At 35.0% G+C, this 24,255-nt stretch overlaps 1 protein-coding gene across 5 annotated transcripts in view; it reads left to right on the forward strand.

The window, feature by feature from the left end:
* The window catches only part of HNF4G (hepatocyte nuclear factor 4 gamma), a 66,283-nt gene extending 43,395 nt beyond the window's left edge, over window positions 1–22,888 (forward strand). For all 5 annotated transcript variants that reach the window (XM_068672126.1, XM_068672127.1, XM_068672129.1 and 2 more), the window contains 9 exons: window positions 2,335–2,503; window positions 4,392–4,486; window positions 8,203–8,309; window positions 11,212–11,367; window positions 13,785–13,872; window positions 15,917–16,069; window positions 16,220–16,456; window positions 19,378–19,500; window positions 19,891–22,888. In XM_068672126.1, the coding sequence (XP_068528227.1) occupies window positions 2,335–2,503; window positions 4,392–4,486; window positions 8,203–8,309; window positions 11,212–11,367; window positions 13,785–13,872; window positions 15,917–16,069; window positions 16,220–16,456; window positions 19,378–19,500; window positions 19,891–20,009 (1,247 nt within the window). In that variant the 3' untranslated portion in view covers window positions 20,010–22,888. The remainder of the gene's footprint in view (window positions 1–2,334; window positions 2,504–4,391; window positions 4,487–8,202; window positions 8,310–11,211; window positions 11,368–13,784; window positions 13,873–15,916; window positions 16,070–16,219; window positions 16,457–19,377; window positions 19,501–19,890) is intronic.
* Window positions 22,889–24,255: the final 1,367 nt, after the last annotated feature.

The raw sequence follows: 24,255 nt of genomic DNA on the forward strand, positions 1-24,255 counted from the left end.
TCTACTTACTCTAGGTGGAATTTTTTAATGCAAAGTTTTTTTAGAAATTGAACCAGTCAGTTATGCTTGAAATAGGAAGCACACCATTTAATTCTGCCATCTTTTAGCACTGATGAGAAAAATAGGAAATCTCAGACTATTAAAGTGAAGTGTCAGGTGAATTAAACTAAACTAAAATAAAATGACTTTCGAAATCTTCTAATGTATTTCAAAAATTGTTTTAGCTTTATAATAAAGCATAATTCATAGATATAGTGTATATATTATAGTGTATATAATATACATGAAATATAATATATATTAAAAGGCAGAACAAATATTTAGTGATTTACAGGAAATATTCAGCACCTGCATTTCCTATATATATAAATTCCTGCCATAGGGAGCCCAAGTTAGTTTTGTTGTTGAGCTTGAAGTTTTATTTGAATGTCTTAGTAAATAGAAAAATAGATTTGGTTATTGATTTAGGAAGAAAAACCTTCACTGTCAAAATGATTTTGAAGCTATCAACAATGATTATGTAACTTTTAGATGATTTATCTGATTTTTCTTTCAATATGGGTGATTTCATTGGTCATTTGTGTTTTGCTGAATTGCACCCTTCAGATCTGTTAATGTTACATAGAATGGGAAAGCAGATTAGGGAGGTTATGCTGTGTTGCGTTATGTGTTGGTGATACAGTTAAATTATTCACTGTAAATGATTAGTTTGACAATTATTAGTTATTGAATGTAGTCATTTTCTGTTTAGCATTTGCTTTGAGCTAAGCTTATGTGCTTTATGTTAGAATTTATCAAAAAGATTGACTTCGAGTTACAGTGCTAGTCTGGAACAGAATGTCTCTTCTGAACTTTCATATGTGTATTTTTGAAACTTCATTAATTAGAACTATTCAGAGAATGTTAACTGTCCACATTCAGACAGATTATGCAGTTCTGTTGAAATCTGAGAACTTTACAAAATCAGGTCAATTTCACAGATAATTTCAGAATAATAACAAGGAAAACAAGTATCTCCATCTCTCTCTTTATGTGTCTATATGTTTCTATATACAAACACATACATGCACATAAAAAGAGATACAATTTTATTCTTTATAAACATATGCATGTACTATATTTACTATATATACTATATATATAAGAGCTTACAAAGAAGACTTTTATATTTCTCCAGCTAAATTATTCTGTAAACCATTCTAAAAATAGTTTTCCAGTCATAACAAACCCAATTTTAAAATAATAAGTTCTTCATATAACTGAATTGTTAACTTTCTTATTTTTATATGAGCATTTTATAATTTTCATCAAACACATCTCTGTAAAACAGGAAAAGTTGGTGCTTCTTCTCTCTTTGTCTAAAAAAATCGATTTAAATTTTAAGATCCTTGGAACATAAGCAAAATTATATTATATGTTTGCATAATACATTTCAGATGGATCCACTATGACATGACAAATTATATTTATCAATATCAATAGTTTTACTTTTCAATCTGACCATTCTTCATGAACTGAGGTACTTGAGTTTTTAATGCAGGCTTGAATATCTAAGTAATGTGAAACTCTTTCCTCTCTGACTGAATAACTACAAATGTTTAATACATACTGCAAACTGTTTACCTTTTCATAAGACTAGAAACATACTCAGAAAATGTCTGTTAAACCTTGTGACTCAAAAGAGAATAAATATGACTATTCTGTTTTAAGGTAAATTTCTTCAGTATTGTTTACCACATTCAGTGACTAAATGTTAATCATATGTAGATAATCTCTCATGGAACTGTAAAGTCTACACAAGTCTTCCTTTGGGAAATTTCTTCAAGGAAGTTAAACCAAGTCATCTTAGCATTCATTTTATCATTTATTATGCAAATATATATATATATATTTTATATGTCATGAATGCAATTGTTTCTTTATATGATAGGAGCTGGCAATAATTTGTGACTACAAAGACAATATATATCTTTGCCAGCTCAGTGGGCAACACTAGTCAATGTCAAAGTTACTCATCATGTTAGTTAGAACATATATGTAATTATACTTACAAAGTTATACTTTAATTTTTAACCCCTTTCAATTGGATAGAGTTTGGAATAAAATTATTTCTGTTGTGAGTTTCATAAATTCTGCTAATCTGACTCTATCAATTTGGAAGTATTAATCAGAATGACAACCAGATATAATCATACACACTGTGGTAAATAAATAGCAGGTGTCAATTAAAAGAGAAAAGACCTGAAAACCACTCAATTTAAGTATAAATTGGTCATGGAATCGTTGTTGAAAGTCTTGTCTGTAACTACATATGTTGTTCTTGCCTCTCCTCAGATAGTTCAGGTGAAGCAGTCAACATGAATACTGTTGACAGTGGAGTCAGCAGTCTCTGTGCAATATGTGGAGACCGAGCAACGGGAAAACATTATGGTGCTTCCAGTTGTGATGGATGCAAGGGATTCTTCAGACGAAGTATACGGAAAAATCATGTTTATACATGCAGGTATTAAAGAAGTTCCTCTAGATGCACCAAATTAATGAATGTACCAAAAATTACTTTCAGACTTTTTCAGAACTTTCAGAATTTGTAAGGGGTATTTCAGCTTTATCTGAAGGGAATTCTAAACAACATTTTAATGGAGTATGTAAGTGATGGTATGTTCTCAAAATTTGGAAAAAAAAAACACCTTCCACTCAAGACTACTGAATTGGACTATCTATAAATGGCTTCTCTGAGGTGAAATTTCTGTAACACCGTATATGCTTTTATTATTATTATTATTATTATTATTATTATTATTATTATTATTATTATTATTATTATTATTATTAGTGAATGTAACATGTAGAATTTTATTTATTTATTTTTGCTATGAATTATATTCTTTTTGTCTCTACTAGAAAAAAATTGTCATTGTATTACTAAAGACTAAAGAGCTTACTTTTTTATGGTTATAAAGGGCACCACAGAATCACAGAACAGTTAAGGTTGGAAGGTTGACCTCTGGATGACCTCTGGAGGCCATCTGGTCCAACCCCCCAGGGACACCTAGAGGAGGTTGCCCTGAACCATGTCCAGAAAGGGATCTCCTGAAAAAAAAAAAAAAAGAAGAAAATATATTTTCTTGTCTCTTCACTGGTAATGTGGAAAGTGTGATTCTTAACTGTTTTTTTTTTTTTTTTTTCTTTCAAAATTGTTCCTTAGAAGGCAGTTTCTGAATAGAATTTATGAGTCTTCTGAAGACAGTTCAAGCACATCTACACATCTTTCCACTTTGGTGACACACTGCTCCTTTTAGTGACAATTCCCCACTCCCCTCCCCTCCCCCCTGTCAGTATGAATGGCAATCTCCTAATATTTGGATGCTTAGCTGTCCAAATTGTCATATTGAACGTATGTGTACCATATTTGAGGAATTGCTCTGTGCATGCACAAGTCTGTAATATACCAGTTTTAAGTCATGCACAGGAGTACTCTGTGAGTTTAGACACATCAGTAGCAGAAAACTTATTTATAGCCTTGTTGCTGGAAATGTTTGCTCAGCTCTTCCTTGAACACTGAGCTTTCTTATAAGGAAGTATCTGCCTTATAGGTAGATTATGTTGATATGTCATAGACATGCTTCCAAAGTGGTGTGACATGGTGTGACAATAACTGACTCCAAGCAGAGCTCTGGAAAACATACATCTATTTATATATTTATCTGTGATTTATCTAATACATGCACAACAAAAAGGCAAAAACAAATGGAGAAGAGAGGATGTCTCATATCCATTCTCTGTAAGTACATCTATCTGTAAGGGTGAATGAGAAAGCTAGGTAAGCTTACTTGTAGTGCTCTGTGCATTTCCTCATGTCTTTATTTTATTGTGGTATTCATTTTTTTTCTCTCGCATTTCCTGTTTAAGTTGTCATCTGTAATGACACAACTTGTTCATTGGTATTTCCTGGAAAAAGTAAACTCTGCCAGACAAAGGTACCAGTGTACAATGGGCTCCTCCATGCTTGTAACAGTTGACATTTACATCAATTGTCCCATCTTTTTCCTATTAGTAGGTTTTCTACCCTTCCTCCCCCACTCACCACCTTTCTGTATAGGCAGTTGCTGGCTTAGTTTACAAGTAAACTGAGGTGTAAAAAATGCACATAACTCCAAATTTTTCTACACTTGTCCATTCCAATAAACACTTTATACACGCACACATGCCTACAAAATAAGGAGGTATACAATGCCTCTCAAGACTGGCTAATGGAAAAAAAATGCATATAAAAAGTGATTATAGACATTATTCTGTCAGGACAGATTACTTAGTTTTCATAATCAAGGTGGTGCTTTGTTAATGCTCTATATATTTACCTTCTTTTTTTTCTTTTTTTTCGTCTCTGATAGATTCAATCGACAATGCGTTGTTGACAAGGACAAGAGGAATCAATGCAGATATTGTCGTTTAAAAAAATGTTTTCGAGCAGGAATGAAAAAAGAAGGTAATATAGTCATTTACTATTTGATATACCAAGAGAAATAATCTGAATGTGTTTTAAAATTTAATCAAAATTAAAAAACATAACAGCAGAATAATTCAATAGAAAAGTCTGCTCTAGTGCCTGAATGATGGAGAATTGCTTTTATACTGAGGTGACATATGCATCATCTAATTTTCAGGTGGGTAAGAAGTTTTAACACTTTGGGCATTAGAAAACATTATAGGTTTAAAGTAAATCTGAAACTGTTTAATGCATGAATCTTGGCACTAAAATTTATTAATTTCTAAACATTGAGCTGTATGCCTGGAAAAGTTCAAAGCATGAGATTTTAGTTCAAATTTTTATTTTTTTTAACCAAATTTGAATAATAAAATCCACATCTAGGATTTTGTTTCTACATTACTGAAGTTACAGTGCCAATTTACTTGTTTTCCCCTTAATTTTTGATGTTTGAAACATTTAAACAAGAGGAAGCTTTGTTAAATTGAGAGAAAAAGTACTGATGAGATTAATAGAGGTAACTGTCAGTAGAGTGTCCATAATCAGAAAGACTTCTAACCTCACTGGGGTTCTCATTCACGTGTATGGGAAGATTTTTATTTAGGCATCTCCATGGCAGACATGAAGAAACATGGGTATCCCAGTGATCTTGTGGAAGTGGAAGGATTAGATCACTACAAAGCAATAGCGAAAGAAAGGCAGTAAGAATATCAGAGAATTCTTGTACCAGGTTGTTGGGCCTGTTGCTTCATTGCCAGTTATAATCTACATTATAGATGTAGATCTATAGGCAAAAGACATGGATGTCTTATAGGCAAAAGACATCCTAATCTGGTTCAAATAAGCAGTTAAAATGGTTCTTTCATCACAAAATTTATGTTTGCTGTGATACTCTTTGCAACCTGTTTTATTTGTAACATGGTATGTCCACTTGAAGGCCAGTCTGCAATGTGAGCACATGGCTCTCCTGTACTGTAACTAGTCTATATCAGCTTTAGTCTAGACACAGCTTTCCTAATATGAGGCTTTTTTTTTTTGTGTGCGTGTGTGTGTTTGTGTGTGTGTGTGTGTGCATTTTTACCGTAGTATTTCTTTGCTAGTGATCAGGTTGTGGTATGAGATAAAAAGAATTTTTTCCTTGCAAACACATGGGAATATTCTAAATAGAACAGTGCTGTGAATGTATGAAATGGGTTTGCTAATTTCTGTGGAGCACAGTTTAATCTTCTGAAATTTTAATTAATAAAATTAGTAACGTTGGGTATATATCATCAATCTAAAACAAAGAAAAGGGGAGACTTTCAACTCCATAGCAGCTGTAAAACTTCTGCAAAAAGCAGAACTTTACAGACATTCAAAAACTGAAATTAAAGAACAGTTTACCTCAGAAGGGACATCTGTAAGTCCAGGCCCCCATTTAAAGCGGGGCTAACTTCTAGCTTCCGTCAGGTTGCTAAGGACCCTGTCTGGCCAGGTTTAGACAGTCCCCAATAGTGGAGATTTCTTAGGCTCTCTCAGCAACTTCTCCCAGTGCTTGACCACCCTCATTATGAAGATTTTTCTTCCTCGTATCTAACTGGAATGTATTATATTGCAATTAGTGTAGTGTCCATCACCTTTTGTCTTTTCACTGTGCATCTGAGAAGAATTTCTCTACAAAAATTAGAACCCCACCTCCACTTCCACCTTGGTCCTCTGCCATATAAACAAAGACACATTTCCCTGCTTCACCTTGGACAGCCTGTGGGTTACATCACCATAGCCCTCCACTGGACACCTCCCAGTTTTCCAGTGTCTCCCATATACTGGTGAGCCCAGTGCATGGTTTGCTGACACCACCACAACACATGCTGCTGACTTATGTTTAGGAACTGAAAAGATATATCCTATTCAAAACTTTTAGTCTCATTTACATTGTTCTGCCTCTTCTGATCCCACTACCTGTAGAACTTTAATTTTTCCTTGTGTCTAAGCCATGTTTATTCAAGGCTTGAAATTTTTCAATTTACTAAAGTAATTGAAAAGACTAAACTGTAAATTTCACTACTCATATTCTATTTTAGACCTCTGTACACCATCAGGTTAAATCTTATACTGTAACTGTAATATAGTCTATATGATGTATTTTCAGCTTGTTTTCAGCAAATCTCTCTTTCAGTGTGAAAGTGATAAAGGGCTTCAGCTGGCAGAGGCTATACAAGCCATCTTTGAGCAAATATTCCCACTTACTATGCAGATGGAGTCTGAACAAAAGTTTTAGGAAGACAAACAATCCAGTCCATCAGAAATTATACATACACAAGAGCAAATAGAATCATTTACCTATGTAAATCAGTGTTCTGCTAGTGACTTTCACTAGTGATCGTCAGAATAACGTACTATTTTTCTAATACCAATCATTGCTGACCTTATTTTGACCTTATTTTAAGCACTTAAGCTGCAGAGATCCAAAGTGAATGTTTATTCTCCATTCTTGTAAAAAATGCTATTTGCGTTTGTTTGTTTCATGTCTGCACAAACATTTAGCACTTTGTGTTTATCACCGTGCAACATTTCTTATTGTGACCTTAATAAAAGGCCCATCATTGAATGTCCTTGGCAAAAAGTTACTACACCTCAGGAATAAACTGTGTGAATTGTTCAGATAAACCCTGAAAACTATTTGGTGTATGGAATTTTTATTTATTTATTTTCTTTTTTATTGAAGCCTTTGGTACTACTTCTAAATTCTGTAATGTAGATTGTTTCCCACAAAACAGCAAACATATCTTTGGAAATAAAGCTACTGCTCTTAAAAGATGATGAGATCCCTTGTGCAATGAAAAGATTTTGATCAGCATCATTCTTTTGTTGTTGTTGTTATTGTTTTTCTTCTTTTTTTTTTTTTCTTTTTTTTTTTTTTTTCCTTTTTGGCCTAATCTTGGGCAAGGTCTGGGGTTTAGAAAAATTGGGAGGTTTATTTTCTCTTCTTCCTTGAATTCAAAAGTAAGCCTTGTTGCGTCATGAGCCTTCTGTGTACTAATTAAGGATTTCTTATCCAAAGTGCTTTTAACTGGCTTTTTTTTAAGACACCATGAGACAGAACTTACTTTCCTGGAAGTTTTTTCTTGCTTTTTAAAATACATTATATATATTTTTGTACTTAGCTAATGTTCTGTAAACTGGCTAAGAATTCATTTTCACTGAGGAACGTGAGATTTAAACCCTTAAATTACATTACTAGAGGATTTAGCCATTCATTCTGTTTCAGGATTTTTCACAGAAATCCAAGAGTAGGACTTTCATATTTCCTCTCACTCAGACATTTTGTCAGTGGTGGTGCCTCTTGACCTATTCAGCAGTACCAAGTGTCAATTTCTACCATTGTCATAAAGCCTCATTTACTGAAGTGGGTAAAATAAAAAAAATGACAGAATATGTTCTAAAAGAAGAAATATATATATATATATTTAACTTTAATAATGACAGTCACAAAAGTGCTAGCAATTCAGTATCTAGATGCAAGTAGTTACATTTAGTTTTACAGGCAAACATCATTATATGAATACGGACCATGAACAGGTATTGTCATCTTTCCTCATTACACAGAACTAAAAGCAGAAAGTATTTTTTGAGTGTCGTATCTTTTGTTTCTTATGCTTATCTAGTAAACCTCTGAAATGATATTGTGTGGTAATGTCTACAAGTTAATAAATGAGACAATTATTTTCTTCCAGCTGTACAAAACGAACGGGACAGAATAAGTACAAGAAGAAACAATTTTGATGGCTGCAACATTCCATCTATTAGCACGCTGTCACAAGCTGAGACACTCTCCCGTCAGGTACTGAGATCCACCGTAAAATTATTTCCTGATTTTAAGAACATTTATGCAATAGTTAAATACTTTCAGTTTCTCATTGTATTAAATGAAGATTGTTTTTTCTCCTACTTGCAAAATGCACCCAGCTTTGACTTCCTAATGAAAGAATCAGCAATAGAATACCTTCTTAAAGCAAAGTCAATAAAAAATTCTACTTTGTCCAGGACAATATGTCCTAGGCACCTTTCTTAATAAAGCTTTATGGTTCTTACTGCTTTTAAATCAGTTGCTGTCTCAGACAGCTTGTGGCATCTATCTATCCTTGAGACTGGCTTTCTCATGAAAAATTAGGGAAAAAATTGTCCAAAGCCATTAGGTTTCAAAGGGGTGTGAACACTCATTTCCTTAGGTTCTTTTGAAAATCCCATTTTTAATATCCTTAGACATTATAAATGCAGCAAACAAAAGTGTTCCAACTGTAGTCTATTCATATCTCACTTTTAAATTTTCTTTGTCTCATCTGAATTTAATTTTCCTTTTTTTTTTTCTTTTTTTTTCTTTTTTTTCATGTTCAATCAATTACTGACTGTAACAGTCTCCAGTCCTTTTCTGCAACTCAGATAAATCATGGTCATTGATTCTGCATTCTTGCACCTCTTACTAACTTACTTAGAATTTAACTGCCACCTTTATGATTTCATGATGAATGATTTATACATCCCCAAATGTTTTGTAATCTCATCCTTTATCAGCATCTCTCTTACGGTGAAACTGTCTGTAAAGAATTGATTCAGGAATTACTGGATGATAGTCTTTGGCACATATTGCGTGTCTTGGCAGACTAGATGAACATAATGCACCTTCCTACTTTTCATACTATACATATACCTATTTTTACCTCCTTGGTAATTCTTTGAACTTGCTTATTGTGCTTTGTGTGTGTGTTACTCCCTTAATCGTTTCCAACTGACACCTGCAGTCCAGCAATAAGAGCTATCTTAAACAGAATCATGTCCTGAGTCTTTTCTGCCACAAACTTCTTTTCAGCTGTTAGCTTCTTGTCCTAAAACATCATCTTGTGCATACATATGAATGTATTATACTTATTACTTGTTATGTTGTAGTGGAATAGAATTTCTCCCAATAAGCCAAGCACATATGAAGATATATATAAAAGTCACCTCAAAGACCAAGAGGTGACATTAACATGACGGAAAAGTGATATCCTTCAAGTCTTTTTTTCTTTTTCTCCTCAATCAAACGGGCCTGTAAGATAAATTCAGTCCTGAGAAGAGACTTAGAAATGGAGGTAGTGTCACAAATAATTGGCTCAGTCCTTCAGCTTTGAAAATGAGGAAGAAGATAGCATTCTTCCATTTTATTTTAATTTTCATATTAAAATGGGGAAAATAAATTGTCTTGTCCCCTAATATGCTTCATGAGGGCAAATTGTCCAAGTAAAATGTTTTTTCTCACAGTTACAGGAGAAGCTTTCTGGATCATGTAATTGTGAAAGGGACGTGGTAGATTCTCATATCAGTAAAGATATGAGTCACTGACACTTCTCAGATCGTGGGGATATAGTGTCATATTGTCATGTTCATCAAGTTGATGACTCCCATGTTGAACCCCAGAAATGAGGGGCAGGTCAAAGTAATGAAGAAATAGAAAAAAGAAAGTTTACAGCTTCATGTCCTTGTAAAGAGATGCAAACCTAAGAGTTCATTATGAATCCCCAACAGAAGTTCACAAAGTGATTTCAGAACACGGCCCATATTTTTTCCTAGAAGGTGTAATTTATGAAGTTTGATTAAATTTAATCACTTTGATTAAAGATGGAGAGTGTATCAGGTTCATGAGTCGATAAGTCTAATGATTTAAACTGCCTGTTCTTTCCCCTCTTTGGTGGTCCTTCCCACCAGCTGGTTGGTGGATGTCTTTTTTACTATGTCTTTTTCTTGTAGATCAGAGAGTATCCTGCTATCAAAACATTTTTTTTATTATTATTATTTTTCTTGTAGATCAGAGAGTATCCTGCTATCAAAACATTTTTTTTTATTATTATTATTATTATTTTTTCTGTGTAGGTATTTTTGAATCATGATCAAGACTCCTCTTTTCTGGAAAAAAAAATGAAATGTTGAGTTTCTTTATTCTCTTACTGTACTGTGGGTTTTCTAGATTGAATGACTCTGGTAGTTCTTACCTGAATGCTATTCAGTATTTTCAACTTTGTTTTTGTAGAACAGATACCAGAAATGGATTCATGATTACAGCAGGGATTTCACAAATGGTCTGCCTACAAAGAGACAATGTCTCTAATGTTTTTCCTACATGATAGCCTTTGAATTATGTCTGAGGATTTTTTCACCTGCCTGGCTGCTGTATTCCCCTGAGAAGTAATGTTCAGATGGTTAACAGCCATTACTGTCTAAGCTGTTTTCAAGGTTTTAGGCTACTGAATTATGTAGGAAGTGTTGAGCTTTAGTTCAGAAGTGCAACTCCCTTTGACCCACCAAGTAAAATGGGATTTTACCATGGATCCCAACGGGGGATTTAACATGGATCTGCAAAAGAGGGGAATATGGTAGGAGTCAACGCAAATAGTATCCAGCATCCTCAAATTTGTAGCTATGTAAAAATAAAACAATCTTTTCTTATCTTGGGACTGGGGTGGGGGCAGCAGCTATAATCAAATCACCGGATTTCCCAAGGATGCTTTCCTAAGTTAAATAGAAGGTGAAACTCAGATTCAGAGGTCTCATACAGAATAAGGAGCAACAACAAAACAAAGCTACAACAACAACAACAACCAACTTTTTTCTTTTCTTTTTTTTTTTTTTTTTTACTATGCTGTTAAGCTGTCATATAAATTCAATTATACGAAGTTCAATATTATTATTTTTTCTTTCAATATGTTCAGATCTCAATCTCCAGTCCTGGTGCAAGCACTGACATAAATGCTAAGAAAATTGCTGGTATTAGTGATGTCTGTGAATCTATGAAGCAACAACTTTTGGTCCTGGTAGAATGGGCTAAATATATTCCAGGCTTCTGTGAATTACCGTTGGATGACCAGGTACAAGAGGAAACCAAAGAGAGAACTTTAATTACTGTTGTGTCTTTTCTGTGATTTTTAAATTTTATGAGTAAACGGTCTTGTTTTTTTTTGTTTGTTTGTTTGTTTTGTTTTGTTTTGTTTTGTTTTTCTGATCAAATAGAGTTGGGTATTAGATTTCCACCCCCCCCCTTTATTTTTTAAATTTTATAGCATTACCACCACAAAAATAGAGGAAATTTATATGACTTCAGCCTTTTAAATCAAGAAATCAAGTCTTCAGCAAACCAATACATCCGTCAGTATTTTGTGCTTTCTGCATTGTTTTGCAAGGAGATACCAAGCTGAATGTAAAAATGAAAAAAAAAATCTTGTAAAAAAAGAACTCTTTTTTTTTTCTGATCTTGCAAAATGTTTATTTTGTGCCCATCTTTTTTTATAATATGGTTTAAGACATCCTGCTATTTAATATGAAGCATGTTTACCTTAGAAAAAAAAAAAAAAGTCATCAGAATCTCGAGTAATTGCCAAACACGTATTGATGTCATTCTATAGCAAGTAATCTTTCATATGATATAATGTACTCGAATTATATTGTATATAACAAGAGTGTGGGGAAAAAATCATGAGACCTTGATGGGTTCTTTAGGGTTTTTATGTGACAGAGGTCTGACCTATCATCACATCTGTAATACACCTAATGTTTAGTGGTTTTCAGAGTCAGCCATGCTGGCACACTTAGAACTGTCTTCATGTAGGCAGTCCTTTCACTGGCCGCCTGGGTAGTAGGTGAATTCATGGCTCAGGATCTCCTGATTCCAATCCACTGACATTTGATTCTACTTGAAAATGCCTCTGGGAAGTGTCATTAAGAAATTCTTTTTGCCTCTTCAGTCTTTCAGTTTTTAATAAAGTCCCATGAAGAAGGTTAGCTCATCCTTGGGTTTGAAACTCAAACTGAGCTCATTTGATGGTATACTCTTTCCCAGGTATATGGAGTTGTTTCAGGCAACAGAAGATTCCCTCCAAAGTAGGCTCTTGATGCTTTAGTAAACCCACATTATATATGTGTGCACATGCTCAAAGTACTGAAATAAGTTAAAAATCTGTTCATGTAAAAGAGGGAGAAAAATAATGTTAGATCTTTAAATACAATGGTTCCATAAGGGCAACAAAAGCAAGCAATAAATATTGCTGCTTTTAACTTGTTTAGATGGCATGAAACAATATGGAAAGGATCAAGCATCATTAAAAAGTTATTGGCTTTCTTAAAAAGAAAAAAATATATTGCTTGGAAAGATAAGAGATAACTTAAGACTGAAAACACCCTTGCACTGCTCAAAGAGTATGTCTGGGAAATATTCCTGAACTTTAAGTACCTTAGAAAAACAATGACGAAGGTATTGGGAGTTAAAACAAATGGCACATTTTCATTTGTGATAACCTCTTTCTATCAGGCATTGTGCATTTACTTATCAAGTAAATTATCAAATTTATGTATATATATATATAAATCAAGTTTATTATATATATATAATTTATCAAGTATTTAGAAAAAAAAACAACAACAACAAATCAAGTAGTTTGGGAGAAATGATTCTTGATCTTGGAGTCAAACCATGGAACATGTCAATGTGGATAAGTTAACTCTACTGAGAATCTGTCAAGTCTTAACACATTAAGTATTTCTAGGTGCTGTGTTCCTTTATGTTACCCATAAAGTATTGACTTGGATTCATAAGAAAAGACTTGCATGCAAAGACAGAAATTCTGTGAGGAAATGGAAGTCAGTGCTTCGAGCAAACATTAAAAAGGAGAGTAAATATGTGACAAAGAGTAAAGTAATGATCACATTTTGAACTGCCTTCCTGATATGAATCAGGTTTCTTTGTTATTGACTGTAGCAGATATTTTAGCATATCTGGCTGCGTTGGGAAAAAAAGCTCTTTTAAGTAACATAAATTTTTGGTTCAATGTGATAAAAATGAAAGAGTGATACTGCAAAATTTACCACCTTAGTTCATTCCAACCCACTGGAGTCTTTAGTACCAATTTACAATTCCAGAGCAAAATTTGATAATAAAATAAACAGTAGGAAATGCAAGTACAGTATTTATTGAGAAGTATTCTTCGGAGCTGTAAGTTTAAAATCTAGACCAATGGTTAGAAGTGACAAAGTATTACAAGTTAATTACAGTGTGTTATTAATTCAGTGCTACAAAATGGAAGGTCTTTTCATTTAGTTTACATTGTATCTTGGAATCTTAACAGTACCTATAGTTGAATGTACCTGTGGTAATACGCATCCTCATTTCTTTTCCCCTCTTTAGAAGTTTTGCTTTATTTCCTAACGAATCTGCTGGTTTTTGTTTGTTTACTTGTTTTTGTTTGTTTTTGTTTTGTTTTGTTTTGTTTTGTTTTGTTTTGTTTTGTTTAAGGTTGCCCTGTTAAGAGCACATGCTGGGGAACACCTGTTGCTTGGAGCGGCAAAACGGTCTATGGGGTATAAGGACATTTTACTTTTAGGTAAATATTGATTTTATTTCAATTAATAACAATGATGTTATAGTACACTAGCAACCATGTAATCACTTGAGTGGAACAACTGTTCTGGCACAATTAAAGCTATACATTCTGTGAATGCTAAACAGCTATTAAAGACAGAATATCACATGTCCTGTTTTAGCAAAAGCAGGACATTTTTTATGTGAATTAACATGGATAAAGATCAGATATGAGAAACAATTCAGAGTTCCTAGCAAATTGTTTCCTTATACTAGCAATATTTCTGGCATCTTTGTTCCATTAAAAATAAGCAAAACAAACAAACAAACAAAACAAAACAACAACAAAAACACATAATAAACCATTTAAGAGAGGAGTCTCTTAAAGAGAGGAGTCATTTCAGTTTTCATGAAAACTGTTTATCTGGCACTTTCCTGAGAACTCTTTAGACAGAGATCTTACAGGCTAGAAAAGCCTGTAAGATCTTTCATGCAACTATTTTTCCCAAGAGGTCTTTCACTGCTGCCTTGACAGTCATCACATGTTCACCACGTAAAGAGCAATCCTTTTGTCCCCTGTTGTGTGGGAGACAGGTACATCCATGGCATGTTAAGGAGTGTCGCATGTGTAACAAATCATGAGACAAACTTATTGATGGTCACTGTAAATGACACCTTTTCTGAGTTATATAAAGAGACCATGTATAAAGGGGCATTGTCACATGGTGGAAGTATGTCTTCTGTTCATTCACACAACAGAGAAGCATAGTCATATGATGAGATGTGTGCATAATGACCTGGATTATGACATACTCTGCCAGTCTCAAGTGCACCCTGCCAAAATGGTCTCGCTGAATATGTGCAGTACTTTGGCTGTTTTGTGAGAAAGCATGTAGGTCTTCTTGGAATGTTGATGTGTGTCAAGATTATGAAGAATATGGACTTATCAGTGTCGTAGTACAAGAAAGTTTTCTGCTACTTGCTGTCTTTGGGACTGACTTTTCATAGCTCTAAATCAGCTTGAATTTACTTTCACACATACCATAACATTAAAGCAACAGAAAGATATTAGTAGAGATTGCTCTGGAGATGTTACTGGCACCAGTGATATTTTCAAATTAGAAACTATACAAATGACTTCCTTGATGTAGCTTCTTTCTCTAGCTGCAGTTTTACTGACAAAATTAATGAAATAAAAATGAGATATATACATTTTCGTTAGGATTAGTAAGTAATAAGGACAAATAATGAGAAAATAAACAGAAAATTATAATCAGCATCACCAGAATCAGCATATATACAAAAAGAAGAAACAATTTGAAGCTGTAAGGCATATTTCCAATGCCTAGAAGTAGATGCCTATATAGTTTATGAGTCATTTTGGCATAGATCTCTTGTGATATAATCATCCGTTTTTCTTTCAAAAACTGCTTTGTGGCTTCTGGAAGCTCTATGTTTTACCCACTGTTCTCATTACTTATGTTAGATGATTTCTGTACAAAAGTTGAATGAAGATGCCAAAAATGGTCACTTACCCAATATCAACATTTAAAATGATAAGAGCAGAGAAAATTGGTTCTTTACTGAAAATTTTCTGATGCTTCTACATTTTAGTAGGAATAACAGGATCATCTGTTGGATAAAGAAGCATTCCTTCTGTGAAAGAAGTTTTCTTTGTCCATGGACAAATCCTGATCATTTAGCTTGGGATATGTTATTGTAATGGAGGAGGAAGAATTTTTAGATTGATTTACATTGCATTTATCTTTCATATAAAGGCCTACTTCTTCCACGTTCATGCATTCAAATGTCCATCTTAGTCCTATAGACTAAACAGTAACTACACGTTGCCATATTCGTCCACACAGCTTATTGACTAGGTGAGAGCTGTAATTATTTGCAAAATAACAGTTTTGTATGATATAACAGAGAGCTATTGAATAAAAAACAAACAAAAACCAATTTGATAAAGCAAAATGAAGAATACTTTTGAAAATGTTCCTCATATATTATGTTACATCTAAATCTTTATATCAATCAACATGTTGGTATTCTTTCTCTCCAAGGTAACAATTACATAATCCATCGCAACAGTACTGAAGTAGAGATCAGTCGAGTGGCAAATCGGATTCTAGATGAACTAGTTCGACCCTTCCAGGAAATTCAAATAGATGACAATGAATATGCTTGCTTGAAAGCAATTGTATTTTTTGACCCAGGTACATATTTGAAAATATTTCAGAATTATTGCCAATTATTAATTTTGTTAAGATTATATTGAAAATAATCTTTGTTCATGTAGCAAGTGCTCATTTTGTTGTTGTTGTTTGTTTGTTTGTTTGTTTTTTGTTTTTTTTTGTTTTTTTCAGATGCAAAGGGCTTGAGTAATCCAGTAAAGATTAAGAACATGCGGTTCCAAGTCCAAATAAGTTTAGAGGATTATATCAATGACCGTCAATATGACTCCCGAGGAAGATTTGGAGAACTTCTGCTTCTCCTGCCTACACTCCAGAGCATCACTTGGCAAATGATTGAGCAAATACAGTTGGTTAAACTATTTGGAATGGTTAAAATTGACAGTTTACTTCAGGAAATGTTACTGGGAGGTAAGATAATAACCTCTCAAATTTACCATGTTTTATTCTGTTGAGTTTAGCATACAGGGATGTTGAGAGAATCATGATGTAAGCAAGCACAGTGAGTACTGTGAGTACTGTGACAATGACTGAGCTTTGGGTCATATAACTGTTGGCTAAAGTCTTGGCTGCTCATGTTGTTCCCTCAGTCCTACAACTTGATTTTACTGTATTTTTCTCAGTCATTGCTGGATATCTAAACATAGAATTTACACTCACAGAATATTTGAGGTTGGAAGGGACTTCTGGAGATCATCTAGTCCAACATCCCAGTCTCAGGCAGGGTCCCCTAGAGCACATTACACAGAATCATGTCCAGGAGGGTTTTGAATATCTCCTGAAAAGGTATCACCCATCCCCTTCAACCTCTGTGGGCAACCTGTTCCAGTGCTCACTCATCCTCACCGTGAAGACATTTTTCCTCATATTCAGATGGAACTTCCTGTGATTCAGTTTGTGCCCATTGCTTCTCATTCTGTCATTGGGCACCACCAAAGAGACTGGACCCATCATCTTGACACCCTCTTAAGATATTTATATAGATTGATAAAATCCCCTCTCTGCCTTCTATTCTCCAAGCTAAATAGGCCCAGCTTCCTCAGCCTTTCCTCATAAGAACGATGCTCCAGTCCCCTAATCATATTTGTAGCTCTCTGTTGGACTCTCTCCAGGAGCTCCATAACTCTCTTGTACTAGGGAGCTCAGAAGTGGATACAGTACTCTAGATGTGGTTTCACCAAGGCTGAGTAGAATGAGAAGGTTACTTCTCTCAACCTGCTGGCAACTCTTCCTAATGCACCCCAGGATACCACTGGCTTTCTTGGCCAAAAAAAAGCACACCACATGGTTAGCTTGTCTGCCAGGACTCCTGGGCTCTTCTCCGCATAGCTGCTTTCCAGCAACTTGTACTGGTGTCTGGAGTTGTCCTTCCCCAGGTGCCAGACTTTGCACTTTTCCTTGCTGAATTTCATGAGGTTCTTGTCAGTCCACCTCTCCAGTGTGTCCAGCTCTCTCTGAGTGGTAGCACAGCCCTCTGATGAATCAGCCACTCCTCCCAGTTTTGTAGCACTAGCAAACATGTTGAGGATACACTGACTCTATCCGTTCATTCACATCATTGATAAATAAGTTGAACAAGAGTGGAACCAGTACTGACTCCTGTGAGACACCGTTAGCTACAGGTCTCCAACTAGATTCAGCACCACTGATCACAGCCCTCCGAGCTCTGCCATCCATCTCCATGTTCTCAGTCCTCCACGCTGGCTCCTCTTCGGTCCCATGTTTCCTGAGCTTGCCTGTGAGGATGTTGTGGGAGATAGTACCAAAAGCCTTGCTGAAGTCAAGGTAGACAACATCCACTGGTCTCCCCTCATCTACCCAATCAGTCATTCCATCATAGAAGTCTATCAGGTAAGTTATGCATGATTTCCCCTTGGTGAATCCATGCTGACTACTCCTGATCAGCTTCTTTTCCTCCACATACTTAGAAATCACATCCTGGATGAACTGTTCCATCACCTTTGCAGGGATGGAGCTGAGGCTGACTGGCCTGTAGTTTTGTGGGTCCTCCTTCTTGCCCTTTTTGAAGACTGGGGTGACATGGGCTTTCTTCCAGTCCTCAAGCACCTCCCCTGTTCTCCATGACTTTTCAAAGATGATGGAGAGTGGCTTAGCAATAACATCCAGCAGCTCCAACTGGGCCCATGGATTAGTGGTTATAAGGTTAGTTTAAATGACCTTTAACCTGATCCTCTTCAACCAATGGAAAGTCATTCTTTCTCTAGACTTTTTCTTTGTCTGCAGGGCCTGGGATTCCTGAGGGCTGGCCTTAGCAGTAAAGTCTGAAGGAAAGAAAGCATTCAGTAATTCTTCCTTCTCTGTATCCCTTGTCACAAGGACACCCACCCCATTCAGCAGCAGACCCACATTTTCCCTAGTCTTCCTCTCTGATGTAGTTGAAGAAGCCCTTCATGTTGTCCTTGATATCCCTTGCACATGGATCCTAGCCTTCCTTGTTGCATCCCTGCATATTCTGACAACGTTCTGATATTTCTCCCATGTGGCTTATTGCTTTTTCCACATTCCATATACCTCCTTCTTCTATTTGAGTTCTTCCAGGGGCTCCTTGCTTATCCATGCAGGTCTCCTAACAAAGACGCTCTCCTCTCCTCCGACAGATGAATCTCATAGCAGGCCAGGTTTCTCAAGGTGAATCTCATGGTCTGAGTAGCCAAACCCCTGTCTGTGACACCAGCCGTGTTACTGTTTGTTGATTCGACAGATTTGATTGGCCCTTTCAAATCTCTTTCCTTTGGCTGTAAAAACTACTTGCTTTTGAGTCCCTTACTGCCACTCCCAGGGCTCTGTAACCTTTCTTGATATTCCTTTGACTGCTCCTATTACTCCTATCACTGGTGCCCACATGAAACAAAAACAGTGGATAATAGTCAGTGGACTGAACTAGGCTTGATAGTGTCCTGATGACTTAATTTCCTGATACAAATGCCCAGTAAGCATCACACCCCTCTAGAGAATGCTTCAGGTCGGCTATACGTGCTTTTGTACCTCTCAAAAGAGAAGTGCCTACTACTATCACCTGTTGCTTTTACTTAGTTGCGCTGGTTGTTATACTGGGAGCAGATTCCTTAGGTAGATTGCAGAACCCTTACAAATATTTAAATAAATCCACTGTTACTGCAGTCAAAACTGTGCAAATAAACATAGTGCTTAATGTGGTTCAAGTCTGGTTAAATTGTTTAATGAATACCCAGAAGCAATTATTCAAATTGCCAATCAAAATATTTGCTCTACAGAAATGTAATTATTGCAATATAAATTGCTGGCAACAACATGTTCTTTTGAATTGCTATGTGCTCATGTTATTTTTGCAGGTACTTCTAATGATGCCAGTCATCTGCACCATCCAGTACATCCTCATTTAGCCCAAGATCCAATAACTGGCCAAACTATCCTCATAAGTTCAATGTCTACTCCTGTACATGCAGAACAGATTTGTAAGTAATTGCAAGTTAGCCTTCTAACATAACATTTCAAAGCTAGAGTTTAAAATATTAATTATATTGGTGACCTGTCAGTGCTCATAGAGTTATTTCATCATCGTTCCTAGATTAAAGTAATTGTACATTAAAAACAGGTACTTATAAACAATGTTATATAAGAGACTTTGACTTGAATTTAATCTAATTTTAACAATTCAGCACCATTCTGATATATCATTGGTTTCACATGAACAATTTTTAATAAGTTGAGAAATTCTGATAATGTCCTATTTACTGAGCATGCTAAATGCAGAAGAACATCCATTTGGGGCAGTAGTATGTATATATGTATGCAGAATAGGCAAGAATATAAAAATACACAATTCTTTATGAATTCTTTTCCAGCAACTCCAGAAACTCCATTACCTTCCCCTCCTCAAGGCTCTGGACAAGAATACAAAATGTCTACAAACCAGGCTTCAGTAATTGCACAGCAGTCTATTTTGAAACAAAAAACATTGTGATAATGTTTCTCTCTTTGTCTTGCTCTTCATACCTTCCTTCTTTATCCCAGTCTTTCCCTTCTTCCCCCTTCCCTCCTTTCCTTCTTTCTTCCATTTTATGCACTAAATAAATTGATAGGACACTTGCACATTAAAAATCTCAGGATGATAAAGGAGATTATTTCCTCAGCAGCCACTACTGTGGGTATTTCTTAAAACCCTTCATGATTTAGAAAGTAATACACGCTGTTCTAACTGACATGTGCAGCTGTAACTGTGGCTACTGAAGTGTGAAAAATGTGTATAAAGGTTGATACTATCTTCTGATCTTTTAACTGCACAGATTTTTTTTTTATCTTTTTTATTAATTTCCTGTTGTAGTTGTTGTCTTAATATTATTGTTTTAGATGTGTATATAACTTTTTTTTTTTTTTTTTTTTTTTTTTTGTGACTGAACTGGTTAGTGCTCATTTAGCTGTGAATTGTAGACATGAAAAAATGGATTAATCAAACCAAAGACAAGATTCCATAAATAATAAGGCAGTAGGCTATCAAACAAAGCACATGTATTAAATAAAAAGGAGAAAATACTGAATGGATAGAAATATACACCCCCCCCCCCCTTTTTTTTTTTTAATATCCTAATTTGAAAGAAGCATCTCTTTCAAGTAAAATTCCCACAAAAGATTTGAATTCTCCCTGCTTACCTATTTGTATGAATCAAAGAATCTGCCACATGCAAAGACATTTGGGGACTTTTAAAAATCTGCATACACAGTAATGTCTATATTACTCAACTGGACAGTGCCTAGGCATGGGTGCAGACACCAGAATGCTAGCATTTATATTTCTAAAACGTTAGAAGGGGACTCATAATGTTTTGTTGTCAGGACTAACTATTGGTCTCCCAAACAATTTCTGGGCACGCTTTGGGAATTAGGCCAGTCTTTTCACTAGGCACTTTGAATATGGCCAACTTTCTTTACAGAATATAACTATAGGAACGTGGCCAGACCACACCACTTGACCTCAGGGCTGGAGTATATAGACTTTGTACTGTTTAATTTAATAGTGTAAATGTAGCCATTGTGTTTATTTACCTAACTGGCTGGTGAATGTGTGTTTCAGCAATCACTTTAAACTTTACCCACAGAATAGTTGTAGTTTTGTAGTAGCTCTCTGTCTAGAGAGAGATGGCTTACTAACCCAAGCAACAGACATGTCTGAGTTCACCTTCAGATGTTCCTGTTTTGAGCCATGGTATTTCAAACCATGAAAATAGCCAGCACATCAAATAGTCGCTCTGTGGATTTCAAACTCTTAGAGTCTTCAAAAGCTTGGGACGAATTGACTTACTGTGAAGAGCCCCCTTTACCATCTTCTTCCTTTACAATTTGGAAGGATCTAGCATTGACTAAAGTTTTGGGTCTGGAGTCTATATTAACCCATCTGGATATGGATGCACTGTTGATTTGCACAAAGGACACCTTGTGCAAATCTTTCAGTAACAGTGTGTGAAAATGATCTTGTTATGATATACAGTGATTATGCTGTTCATACAGTACTGGTGTCATAAGAAAATTGCCACTTCACACATTTTATTTATTCCAAACAGCAATGTTTTTCCTTTAGTACTTTAGACTTTTTATTCCCAGAAGCTGTAAAGGAAAGAAACAGAAAAGAGAGAATAAAATTTTGCAGTTTGCTGAATTATTACAAAAAGAAAACACAGGCAAGTCAGAAATTCTTCAAGGTGAGATGTTGATCATCCTGAATCAGACACCTGCCTTAATCACAACATCCAAAGGTGGCATAAAGGCATTGAACCTCTCATTTTTAAAGTTACTTAAACAAATGGGTACTATTCTTCAGATACTATTTTGCAAGCAGGAAATAAATACACAGTAAATGCTGAGCTGACCTAACTGTTCAAAAGATTTTTAATGAAAATACATCTACCACCAGGTAGATGCTGTTTTTCCTTATGTTATTTTGAAGTAGTTGCATTTGTACTTAAGTCTGCACACAGTAGCTTTTGAAGTTTACTTTGCTTTTTAGAGAGTGTTTTTCTTTTTGCTGGTTACCATTTATTTTTTCTCAATTCATTGCTTTTTTGCAAGACCCTTTTAGTATGAGTTTTTATGACAAAAAAAAAAAAAAAAAAAAAAAAAGTACCAAAGTTTTCCCATCAACTTTAGAGGGATCAGGACTGTACTATTTCTCCAAGCAGTTCATTATCACTTTGTGCAGAAACATATAAAGCATGCATGAGAGACACCCAGAAGTTGACTGTCTGGGGTCACTTTTATATACCTGTCATAGAAAGACGGTGAGTATTTGTCTCTAGCTGGATCTGCATGACTTCACTGGATCAGATTAATTAAGCCCATTTCATGAACATGGCAGCATTGGTCTGACTAAAAACATTTAAGTGGAAATAAAAAGTAGTCCACAAGTTGTGCCTTATATGCACATAATAGTTGAATGTGCTTAGTTTTCACACTGTAGTTTAGGTATCAAATGTACAATAAAATGTCCTCTCACACTGCCAAAATGTACTAGATGAAAAATATACTTTAGTATTTTATCTTGCTAAAAGGTGTTATCTATTTTGTATGATATATTACATTTTTGAATAAGAAGAACACCACTGTAATTTATTGGGAAAAGCTGATTTATTTTATAAATGTAACATTATTTTTGTAAACTTAATTATGAAAAATCAAAAATGATTAGCTTTGTTAAATATTAAATTATAATAAGATGTAACTTTATATGGTTGAACTCTGATACTAAGTTTTTGTGTTGAACATTTGAAATTGAAATGGTTGTTGGAAATATTTCAAATGGACTGTTTTTCATCAAAACTCAATAAAGAAAAATGAATGATCCAAATTACACATTTGCCTTTTGGTATTTTTTTTTTTTACTATTTACATAAACAATTATGATGCTTTATAATGCTTATCTTTTGAATAAGTATAAAACCATACATGCTTTCATCTCTACAGTATTCACAGAATCACAAAATGGTTGGGATTGGAAGAGATCGATGGAGGTCATCTAGTCCAACCCAGCTCAACCAGGATATTGAAATCATATGAAAGAATATGATGGCAACATTTTAGTTGATTCTACTGTAACATGACAAAGTAATACATAGCTATGGTTTTCAGTTTTTAGTTCTGCCTCAGAAAAGTATTGAAGCCTGTTCTTAATTCCATATGTGTTTAAAATGAAGCATATGTTCAACAGTTGTGGGTTGTTTTTTTTTTTGTTTGTTTGTTTGTTTTCTGGACAGGGATAACTTCAGAAATCACTCTTTCCTTGCTCTAGTGCACTGTTATTTAGACCAATTTAGTTACATCAAAGAAGTTATTTACTTTGTAAGTAAATACTTTTAGTATACTTTAGTGAGTAGCTTTTGAATAGAAGTGGGTGTGAGGATTTTATTTTTTTTTGGGGGGGGGGAAATAGCACAATGAATTGGGTTATTTGCTTTTGCTCAAATGGTCTCTAATTTGGAGTGCAGAGCTTCAGGAAAAAGCTGTCATGGGAGGCAGAAGAGGCTTCTCTCTGAATGCTGGAGATCTTCAGGTCTCTTTGAGAAACTTGTCTGTGGCTGATTATTCTAGATTAAAGATTTCTCTGCTATTTGCTTGTAAATGCTGACTTAGTTGAAATAAGTTAATGATTTTAAGGAGCAGAAGAGTTTTTTGTTTGTTTGTTTGTTTGTTTTTCAGCTTAAAATGGAGAAAACATGGAAAATCCCCCAAATCTTCAATGCCATGAAATGTTGACAGACAGACTCTTAAAGGATTTCCATAAATCAACTTTAAAAACAGCTTCAATAGGTGAATCAGGAGTGTATCTTTTACAGAGAGAGATGGATGTATTAGCTTTCAGGTTTAATCACTGCGTAAAATTCCTCCCATCTAAGGAATTCTGAATGTGGGTAAAGGTATTGAGTTCCAGGATGCTTCTGTGACAGAAAGTTTAACATTGTTGGAATAAAGGAAGACAATCCATTATAACTCTTGTTTCATATTTGTGTACTTGGTAGTTCTGTTTTCACCTGAATAATGTCTGTCCTTCTGTGATTGAGTAAAATGTGTCTTTCCAACAGACTGTTTCTAATCGCTCACCTCCAATATTTGTGTCACTTAGAATCACAAAATAATAGCATCATAGAATCATAGAACGATTTGGGTTGGAAGGGTCCTAATTCCATCCCCCTTCCAATGGACAGGGACACCTCCAACAAGAT

This window comes from Anas acuta, chromosome 2 (genome assembly GCF_963932015.1).
Source record: "Anas acuta chromosome 2, bAnaAcu1.1, whole genome shotgun sequence".
In the NCBI taxonomy this organism is placed as follows: Eukaryota; Metazoa; Chordata; class Aves; order Anseriformes; family Anatidae; genus Anas; species Anas acuta.